The following is an 11,469-nucleotide window of genomic DNA, read 5'->3' on the forward strand; positions in this document are numbered from 1 at the left end:
TTTGGTAAAAATGTAATACAAGAATCTAAGATATCATTATTGTAAAATATATTTATATTGTAAAAAAAATATTAGGGGGAAAAATAGACCTTGCTGGTTTGTAATTAATGAAGCATGGCTCTTTCAAAGGCAGAGAAGGTAAAAGCTTCCCTCAAATCCCACCAATAACTGGTATTGGAGCACACGGAATGCTGTACAGGGGTAGAAGAGGCTGATTTCAGAGCCAACAGCTGTGACTCTCCCACAGTGACTGTCACCTGTTCGGTTTTCTTTGACAGGGCAGGAACTGGAGCTCTCTCCTGCTGCATCATTGCTGTGTCTCCTCCTCCTTCACCATCTGACGCTTCTAGGAAACATAAAGTTTAAAAATGAGAAAAGCACCTCTCTCTTTCTTTCTCCCATTGCTAGTGTAAATCTTGGTACCATCTTTTTTGAAGGTTCTATCCCTTGACACATTAATTTCACCTCTAAGAAGCTGAATTTAAGAAAATGATCCAAATTGAAGACAGAGATTTAAGAACCAAGGTGGCAGTGTTATTTATAAAACTGCAAAAATGAAGATTATTCAGATGTCTAAATTTCAGAATGTTTAATTATGGAACACTCACGCTGATTTTACAGATATTAAACTCCCCATTTTCAGATAAGAAAGTTGCTGCTTAGAGGGATGAAGTAATTTGCCCCAGGTCACACACCTGGGAACCCTATTTGAGTCCAAAGTCTTCCCCACAAATGATACTGCCTGCACTGAGAACCAGCCAGCTCTTGACACCAGTGTGCTGGCTCCAGGGGTAATGTTAAGAGAGTGGGACAGAAGGATTATAGATCATGAGAAATTCTTATTTTGAATTTATAAAATCTTTCAACACTGGAAAAAGTAAATTCTTACTCCAAGAACCAGGAAAAATAAAAACTTTAATATTTTTTCTGTTAAAAAGCTCTTTTAAAGAAACATGGCAACCATAAGTTTCTTACTTCCCATAATGCCATACTGTCTTCCAGATTTTAGTGGTTGTTCTCTTTGAGCACATTTTTGAATCTTTGAAAGGCTTTACTCACTCCCTTTGAGTTTTTCGGTATATCTCAAAGCCCAAAATGTGAATTTGTGAGTAATATTGGTCAGAATTCATATTTAGGTACAAATTAACTAGTTTGGTAGTCCTGAGCTTTTAAATGTTTACATACTATGATGGTTAATTTTATGTGTCAACTTGATTGGGCCAAAGGGTGCCCAGGTATTTGGTCAAACATTATTCTGGATGTTTCTGTGTAAGTGTTTTTGGTTGAGATTAACATTTGAATGGGTAGACTGAATAAAGTAGATTTCCCTCCCTAATGTGGGTAGCACTCATCCAATCAGATATGGCTGGAATAGAACTAAACGCATTAAAGAAGAAGTAACAACTGACACTGCAGAAATACAAAGTATCATGAGAGATTACTACAAGCACCTATATGCCAATAAAATGGACAACCTGGAAGAAATGGACAAATTCTTAGAAAAGTACAGCCTTCCAAGACTGAACAAGGAAGAAACAGAAACACAAACAGACCAATCACAAGCACTGAAATTGAAACTGTGATTAAAAATCGTCCAACAAACAAAAGCCCAGGGCCAGATGGCTTCACAGGCAAATTCTATCAAACATTTAGAGAAGAGCTAACACCTATCCTTCTCAAGTTCTTCCAAAATATAGCAGAGGGAGGAACACTCCCAAACTCATTCTATGAGGCCACCATCACCCTGATACCAAAACAAGACAAAGATGTCACAAAAAAAGAAAACTACAGGCCAATATCACTAATGAACATAGATGCAAAAATCCTCAACAAAATACTAGCAATTCGAATCCAACAATACATTAAAAGGTTCATACACTATGATCAAGTGGGATTTATCCCAGGGAGGCAAGGATTTTTCAATATCCGCAAATCAATCAGTGTGATACACCACATCAACAAATTGAAGGATAAAAACCATATGATCATCTCAATAGATGCAGAAAAAGCTTCTGACAAAATTCAACACCCATTTATGACAGAGACTCTCCAGAAAGTGGGCATAGAGGGAACCTACCTCAACATAATAAAGGCCATATACGACAAACCCACAGCAAACATCATTCTCAATGGTGAAAACTGAAAGCATTTCCTCTAAGATGAGGAATAAGACAAGGATGTCCACTCTCAGCACTATTATTCAACATTGTTTTGGAAGTTTTAGCCACAGCAAGCAGAGAAGAAAAAGAAATAAAAGGAATCCAAATCGGAAAAGAAGAAGTAAAACTGTCACTGTTCGCAGATGACATGACAGTGTACATAGAGAATCCTAAAGATGCTACCAGAAAACTACTAGAGCTAATCAATGGATTTGGTAAAGTAGCAGGATACAAAATTAATGCACAGAAATCCCTTGCATTCCTATACACTAACAACGAAAGATCAGAAAGAGAAATTAAGGAAACACTCCCGTTTACTACTGCAACAAAAAGAATAAAATACCTAGGAATAAACCTACCTAAGGGGCAAAACCCCTGTATGCGGAAAACTATAAGACACTGATTAAAGAAATCAAAGACAATACAAACAGATGGAAAGATATACCATGTTCTTGGATTGAAATAATCAACATCGTGAAAATGACTATACTACCCAAAGCAATCTACAGAATCAATGCAATCCCTGTCAAATTACCAATGGCATTTTTCACAGAACTAGAACAAAAAATTTTACAATTTTTATGGAAACACAAAAGACCATGATAGCCAAAGCAATCTTGAGAAAGGAAAATGGACCTGGAGGAATCAGGCTCCCAGACTTCAGACTATACTACAAAGCTACAGTAATCAAGACAGTATGGTACTGGCACAAAAACAGAAATATAGATCAATGGAACAGGAACAGGATAGAAAGCCTGGAGATAAACTCACGCACATATGGTCACCTTATCTTTGACAAAGGAGGCAAGAATATACAATGGAGAAAAGACAGTCTCTTCAATAAGTGGTGCTGGGAAAACTGGACAGCTACATGTAAAAGAATGAAATTAGAACACTCCCTAACACCATACACAAAAATAAGCTCAAAATGGATCAAAGACCTAACTGTAAGGCCAGATACTATAAAACTCTTAGAGGAAAATATAGGCAGAAGACTCTATGACATAAATCACAGCAAGATCCTTTTTGACCCTCCTCCTAGAGAAATGGAAATAAAAACAAAAATAAACAAATGGGACCTAACGAAACTTAAAAGCTTTTGAGCAGCAAAGGAAACCATAAGTAAGATGAAAAGACAACCCTCAGAATGGGAGAAAGTATTTGCAAACAAAGCAACTGACAAAGGATTAATCTCCAGAATATACAAGCAGCTCATGCAGCTTAATACCAAAAAACAAACAAACAACCCAATCCAAAAATTGGCAGAAGACCTAAATAGACATTTCTCCAAAGAAGATATACAGATTGCCAACAAACACATGAAAAGATGTTCAACATCACTAATCATTAGAGAAATGCAAATCAAAACGACAGTGAGGTATCACCTCACACTAGTCAGAATGGCCATCATCAAAAAATCTACAGAAAATAAATGCTGGAGAGGGTGTGGACAAAAGGGAACCCTCCTGCACTGTTGGTGGGAATCTAAATTGATACAGCCACTGTGGAGAACAGTATGGAGGTTCCTTAAAAAACTAAAAATAGAACTACCATATGACCCAGCAATCCCACTACTGGGCATATACCCTGAGAAAACCATAATTCAAAGAGTCATGTACTCCAATGTTCATTGCAGCACTATTTACAATAGCCAGGAGATGGAAGCAACCTAAATGTCCATTGACAGATGAATGGATAAAGAAGGTGTGGCACATATATACCATGGAATATTACTCAGCCACAGAAAGGAACGAAATTGAGTTATTTCTAATGAGGTGGATGGACCTAGAGTCTGTCATACAGAGTGAAGTAAGTCAGAAAGAGAAAAACAAACACCGGATGCCAACACAAATATACGGAGCCTAAAAAATGGTACTGATGAACCTAATGGCAGAAAAGGAATAAAGACACAGACGTAGAGAATGAACTTGAGGACACAGAGGGGGAATGGGAAGCTAGGATGAAGTGAGGGAGTGGCATGGACATATATACACTACCAAATGTAAAGTAGATAGCTAGTAGGAAGCAGCCGCATAGCACAGGCAGATCAGCTCGATACTTTGTGATGACCTAGAGGGCTGGGAAAGGGAGGGTGGGAGGGAGGCTCACGAGCGAGGGGATATGGGGATATATGTGTACATATAGCTGATTCACTTTGTTCTACAGCAGCAACTAACACAACATTGTAAAGCAATTATACTCCCATAAAGATATTAAAAAAGAAAAGAAAAGAAGTAAAAGCATGACCTCCCCTGATTAAGATAATTTTTTCTGCCTTTGTACTTGAACTGAAACATGGGCTCTTCCTGGATCTGGAGCCTGCCAGCCTTCAAGCTGGAACTACACCACCAGCTCTCTTGGTTCTCAAGTCTTCTGACTAGGATTGGAACTAGACAATCGGCTCTCCTGGGTCTCCAGCTTGTCAGTCTATCCCGCAGATCTTGGGACTTGACAGTCTCTATAATTGCATGAGCCAATTCCTTTATATATACACACAGATACACACAGAGAGAGAGACAGAGAGAGAGACAGAGAGAGAGAGAGAGAGAGCGATAAATATAGATAGATATATAGATATCTATTCTGTTGTTTCTGTTTTTCTGGAGAACCCTGATTAATACCCTGACTTTTAACTATGTAGCATGAAAAAAAGGACTCTACCCAATGAAGTAGTAGCAAGTAGAAGATTAAAAGGGCTTTTTACTTATTTTTTAAATTTATTTATTTATTTATTTTTGGCTGCATTGGATCTTTGTTGCTGCACACGGGCTTTCTCGAGCTGTGGCGAGCAGGCACTACTCTTCCTTGCGGTGCGCGGGCTTCTTGCTGCGGTGGCTTCTCTTGTTGCAGAGCACGGGCTCTAGGCATGCGGGCTTCAGTAGTTGTGGCTCACGGGCTCTAGAGCGTGTGGTGCAGTTGTGGTGCATGGGCTTAGTTGCTCCACAGCATGTGGGATCCTCCCAGACCAGGGCTTGAACCCATGTCCCCTGCATTGGCAGGCGGATTCTCAACCACTGCGCCACCAGGGAAGTCCCTAACAGGGATTTTTAAATGAAGGACTAAGTTGGCATTAAAAGTATTTATAGTGCTGCTTCTGGGAAGAGAGTAGTAGTAGTCATATTTTCCCTTATTCCTCCTGCTAAGTACAGCTAAAAATCCTGACCATTACATATAAAACAAACATTGGAGATCTCTGAAAGGTGGAGAGAAGTCAGACATGCTAGGGACTTTGGGGCCCAAGGAACAACACAGCGGTGAGCTCCCTGGGTTTTCTTTTTGCCTTATTATCTCAGACTTGGAGCTAAAGAAGCTAGTGACTTGGAAATGCCAGTGAGAGCAGACAAAAAACCCCAACAAATGTCTGCTCTGTTTAACAAAATGACCAGGAAAACAACAGCCTAGCAAGACTGAAAACCTTTAGATAATAACTATTTGACTTCAGCCAAACACAACAGAAAAACTGTTTTCTTTGCTGCCTACACCAGCAAAGGCTGAGTGGGGAACCTAGACTTCCACCTTTGTCAGGCTGTAATGAGGCACCCCAACTCCTCCTCCACCTTCCATCAGGGTGGTGTCAGAGGTGATCAAGTAGGGACTGAACCCCTGAAGAGATTTTCATCCCTGAAGGGTGGTAACAGACCCCTGCTCTCTACCACCACCACCAGTGCAGTATCAATGGAGAATACACTGTGAGCCTGGACTTCCACCTCCTCCTGGTGGTAATGAAGGGCACCTTTCCTTCCCCACTGGGGTCAGAGGAACCCTAGTAGAGAATCAGGACTTTACATACTGCCCAGTGGTAATGAGGCCAACACCAACACTAGTGCTTTAGCAAGCACTAAAAGAGCTATGCAAAGAGATGTACTCAAAAATACTACAATAAATCAAAACAGAATTCTAAAAATGTTCAAGTAACACACAGGAAGGCAGAAAGATAAACAAGAAATAGCAAATAAACAGAAAAGACAAAATAAAATGGCATATTTGAATCCCAACATATCAGCAATTACATTAATGTAAATGATCTAAACATACCAATTTAAGGACAGAGATTGGGACTTCTCTGGTGGCGCAGTGGTTAAGAATCTGCCTACCAATGCAGGGGACATGAGTTCGGTCCCTGGTCTGGGAAGATCCTACATGCCGCAGAGCAACTAAGCCCGTGTGCCACAACTACTGAAAACTGCGCTCTAGAGCCCGCAAGCCATAACTACTGAGCCCACGTGCCACGACTACTGAAGCCCGCGCACCTAAAGCCCGTGCTCCGCAACAAGAGAAGCCACCACAATGAGAAGCCAGTGCATTGCAATGAAGAGTAGTCCCTGCTTGCCGCAACTAGAAAAAGCCTGTATGCAGCAACGAAGACCCGACGCAGTCAAACATAAATAAATAAAACAAATACATTTATATTAAAAAAAGACAGAGATTGACAAAGTGGATTAAAAAAATGACCTAACTATATGCTGTTTACAAGAAACTTACCTCAAATATGACGATATAGCTAAAAGCAAAATGATGGCTGAAATATAACATGTAAATATTGATAAAAAAGCAGGAGTTATATTAATATACTCAATTATATTAATATGATTAATTATATTATATTTGATATTAATATCAGATAAAGGTTGAATAAATTAGTTCTTTCTTTAGTCTGTGTGTGATGTTTTTTGGTTCCAAAAAAGAAAACTGCTTTTCTGAAGTAAGGATGCTAGTACTGTGATTTCCATTAAGAGAGTATTAAAAGAACAGTAATGGGGACCCAACCTAACCAGCCTGGCTCTAGCATCTAGATTTCTCTAGAACTGCTGGCATTTGAGGAAGTTAAGCTAGGCCTGTGCCACTCAGTCCCAGTGGCTGATTTTCAGCCCATGGAGTGGAGTCACCAAGACGGTGCAACCTTATTTTCAACTCCTTGAGGGTCTACTTTAAAAAAAAAAAGGATACCACCAGATGGGAGTGGAGTCAAGTACACGTTCTTTTTCAACCCCAGGCAAAAAGAGCAAAAAGCTAAAATTAACAGTTGCATGTATCTTTCTCTTTCCTTCAATCCCTTACTTTGTCCTCTTTATGAAAAGTATCAGAAATCCAATTTCCCAGCAATTTCCTTAAGCTTCTAAGTATTTACTTGCATGAACTCCTTCTAGGCCCTAGGGAGAATACTGGCAATGGATCATACCGTTAATTTTCCTTAAAAAATCTGCAAAAGAAAGATATATGGTGATTAAAATAAATACAATAGACCACTGTCTATTTCTACTCAGAATTCACCTCTGTCCCTATCTCCTAGTGAGTAGTGTTGGAGTTGAAGTGAGCATTTTGGGGATCCAGTTAGAGGGAGCTGGTTGGACAGACATTGAACTTGAGTTTAATGAGATATTATAAGGTTCATAATCATAAAGTCTATAGTTAAATTATTGCTAGCTCTCCTACTGTAGGAATACTTCCAGGAATATTCCTACCACCCCATGCCAACTCACCAGACATCTGACACAAAGTGTACAGGGCTAGAGGTTGTGGACTGTGACACAAACACACCTGTAGCCTCCTTCCTTAGAAATATGTGGGAAGTGGAGGAGAAAGCAGGTGTGGGATGAATGAAACCAGAAATTAGTCAGTGGAAAATTCTTCCAATCATCAAAAATGTAAAACTGTAAGCAGAAAATTAGGTTCCCATTTTGTCTATTCAAAATGGCAAGTCTCTCCTATAGGAATATAGTAGATGCTGTATTTTACAGTTATCTGATAGGGATGAGTAAAATAAAACTTTTCAAAATTCCTGTGTTTATAACAGTACTGTTGTGATTTCTTATTTAAAATAATTTCTTTCATACCTAATTTTGTATCAGTAATTTTGTATTCTTTTTCTAAGAGAGGGTCCCCCAAATTACATAAGATTTAGGCCTCACAAAAACCTAGATCTGCCCTGGCTATAGACCTGCTTAACTCTCCTATAGTTCTCACAGTTTCTCAACAGAATAAACTACTGAAAGCCATAACCTGGTAAGTTTCAAAAGCACGATGCTAAGCAAAAGAAGCCAGAATCAAGAGGCTATATATAATGTGTGATTCCACTTATTTAACACCCTGGAGAAGGCAAAACTATAGGGATAAAAAAACAGATCAGTAGTTACTGGGGACTGGAGATGGGAAACTTCTGGGGATTGTTGGAAATGTTCTATAACTTTATTGTGGTGGTGGTCACACAACTGTGTGCTTTAGTAAAACTTCATAGAACCATACTCAAAAAGGGGTTAATTTTACTATGTAAATTATTTACTATGTAAATTATTCCTCAGTAAGCCTGACTTTAAAAAAAAATGATAGAAGCTAACTTTCATCAAACAATTTGTTAACACTTGCCCAGTGTCACACAACTAAAGGGCAGAGCTGGGATTTGAATCCCAAATATACTAATGTTGGAGTCCACAATCTTAACCTCCACACCACCCTTGCATGAGAAGATGCTGCTTATAGCTAAATGATGTTTCCTTCTATTCTGTTTGCTAAGAGGTTTGTTTATTGTTTTATTTTAAAATCACTAATAGGTGTTAAATTTAATGCAATGCCTTTTGTTTTTGCATTTACTGAGATGATTATATGGGTTTCTCCTACAATGTGTTAATGAGGCCAACTGTGAAAATAGGTTGTCTAATGTTAAACCATCCTTGCTATTCCTAGGATAAATCGCAATTGATCATGACGTATTTCTTTTTTAATAATGTTGGTTTTTATTTTGGTTACCATTTTATTTAAATATTTATTTACATAATTTTCCTTTCTAGTATCGTCCTTGTCTGGTTTAGGTATTTTGGTTATATTAGCTTCATAAAAGAGTTGGGAAATGTCTCCTCATTTTCTGTCCTCTGAAATAGTTGTATACGAATAGCTAAGATGATCTGTTTCTTGACATTTGGTAAAATCTGTTAGTAAAAGAAGCAGAGCGTAGTATTCTTTTTGTGGGTATGTTTTAACAAATGTTTCAATTTCTAACAGTTATATGATTATTCCGGTTTTTCTTTCTTTCTTTTTTTTTTTTTCCAGTACGCGGGCCTCTCACTGATGTGGCCTCTCCCGTTGCGGAGCACAGGCTCCGGACGCACAGGCTCAGCGGCCATGGCTCATGGGCCCAGCTGCTCCGTGGCCTGTGGGATCTTCCCGGACCGGGGCACGAACCCGTGTCCCCTGCATCGGCAGGCGGACTCTCAACCACCTCGCCACCAGGGAAGCCCCCGGCTTTTTCTGTTTTTAACTCAATTTTGGTAAGTATTATTTTTCTAGGTAATTGGCTGTTTTATTTAAATTTCTCAAATTTATTGGAGAGGTGTGATCATTATATGTAGCTATGTCTTCTTTTTCTTTTCTCCCATCTTTTTTTTTTTTTTTTTTGCAGTACGCGGGCCTCTCGCTGCTGTGGCCTCTCCCGCTGCGGAGCACAGGCTCCGGACGCGCAGGCTCAGCGGCCATGGCTCACGGGCTCAGCCGCTCCGCGGCATATGGGATTCTCCCGGACCGGGGCACGAACCCGCGTCCCCTGCATCGGCAGGCGGACTCCCAACCACTGCGCCACCAGGGAAGTCCTTTTCTCCCATCTTTTATTTGTACCTTTTTTTTCTAGTTCTGCCTTGGAGAGGTCTTTCCTTAAAGAAACAACAACAACAACTAGGTTCTGTATTATAGATGCTTTCTATTGCTTCTTTGGTTTCTAGTACACTAATTAACATTCTTTACTTTCTTTAGGTATACTCTTTTGAGTACTTAATTTTTGTAGTTGGATATTTAGCCCATTAAGTTTTTCTCTTTCTGATGTAAGCATTAAGGATATATATTTTCTTAAAACTTTATAACAACTGAATACCATACATTTTAATATTATAGCATTTTCATTATCATTTAATTCTAAATATTTTTAAAGACTCTGTAATGACTTTTCTTTGATGAGTTATTTAGAAGTGCACTGTTAAATTGTCAAACAGATTTTTTAAAGTTACCTTTTTTTATATTGTGGTTAGAAAAATGGCCTGCAAATCAATTCTTTGATATTTGTTAAGACTTGCTTTATTTTCTAGCACAGGGATCACCACACTTTTTAGGTTTTTAGGGCCACAGGTAAATAAGTGTAGGGTCTGCGGAGCAATAAGGTCTCTGTCAGTAATTACTGGATTCTACTGTTGGGCAAAGCAGCCTTAAGACAATATGTAAATGATTGGGTGTGGCTGCGTTCTGATAAACTTTATTTACAGAAACACATCCTGGCTGGATTTGGTCCATGGGTCATAGTTTGCCAGCTCTTGAACTAGTATATAACTATTTATTTATTGATTGATTTTTATTGAAAATAGTTGACATAGAATATCATGTTAGTTTCAGGTGTACTACCTAGTAATTTGACATTTGGATACATTACAAAATCATCACCACAGTTAGTCTAGTAACCATTTGTCCCCATACGTAATCAATTTAAAAAAATTTTTTGTTTTGGACTAGAATGTGCAGTATCTAATTGTTAGGTGCATAGTTCTATACATGATTACAGATAAACTTAACGATGTTTTTCAAATCTGCTATATGTTTATGAATTTTTATGTTTTATCTATCAATAATTGACATATATATTAACATCTTCCACTCTTATTCTGAATTTCTCCATGTTTTCCAATAATTCTGTCAGTTTTTGTTTACACATTTCATAGGTATGTAAGGTGCATGCAAGTTTGGAACTGTTACAACTTCCTATTGGTTGATTGTTCCTTTTATTATGTAGTAACACAGTTTCAAAAATCCATCTTGTTGTAGAGAACAAAGGTATGGACACCAAGGTGGGTAAGGTGGGGGGAGGGATGGTGGTGGGATGAATTGGGAGATTGGGATTGATATGTATACACTGATGCGTATAAAATGGATGACTAATAAGAACCTGCTGTATAAAAAATAAATAAAATTAAATTTAAATATTAAAAAAAAATCCATCTTGTTGGGACTTCCCTGGTGGCGCAGTGGTTGGGAATCCACCTGCCAATGCAGGGGACACGGGTTCAATCCCTGGTCCGGGAACATCCCACATGGCCGTGGAGCAACTAAGCCCGTGCACCACAGCTACTGAGCCTGCCCTCTAGAGCCCTCAAGCCACAACTACTGAAGCCCGCGAGCCACAACTACTGAAGCTTGCGCACCTAGAGCCCGTGCTACTCAACAAGAGAAGCCACCGCAATGAGAAGCCTGCGCACTGCAACGAAGAGTAGCCCCAGCTGGCCGCAACTAGAGAAAGCCCGTGTGCAGCAACCAAGACCCAATGCAGCCAATAATAAAT

At 39.0% G+C, this 11,469-nt stretch overlaps 1 protein-coding gene across 2 annotated transcripts in view; it reads right to left on the reverse strand.

The window, feature by feature from the left end:
- Positions 1-11,469, reverse strand: part of CMSS1 (cms1 ribosomal small subunit homolog) — a 397,814-nt gene that overhangs the window by 51,050 nt on the left and 335,295 nt on the right. For both annotated transcript variants that reach the window (XM_032629472.1, XM_032629473.1), the window contains exon 2: positions 258-346. In XM_032629472.1, the coding sequence (XP_032485363.1) occupies positions 258-346 (89 nt within the window). The remainder of the gene's footprint in view (positions 1-257; positions 347-11,469) is intronic.

The sequence above is a fragment of the Phocoena sinus genome, chromosome 4 (assembly GCF_008692025.1).
Source record: "Phocoena sinus isolate mPhoSin1 chromosome 4, mPhoSin1.pri, whole genome shotgun sequence".
Classification (NCBI taxonomy): Eukaryota; Metazoa; Chordata; class Mammalia; order Artiodactyla; family Phocoenidae; genus Phocoena; species Phocoena sinus.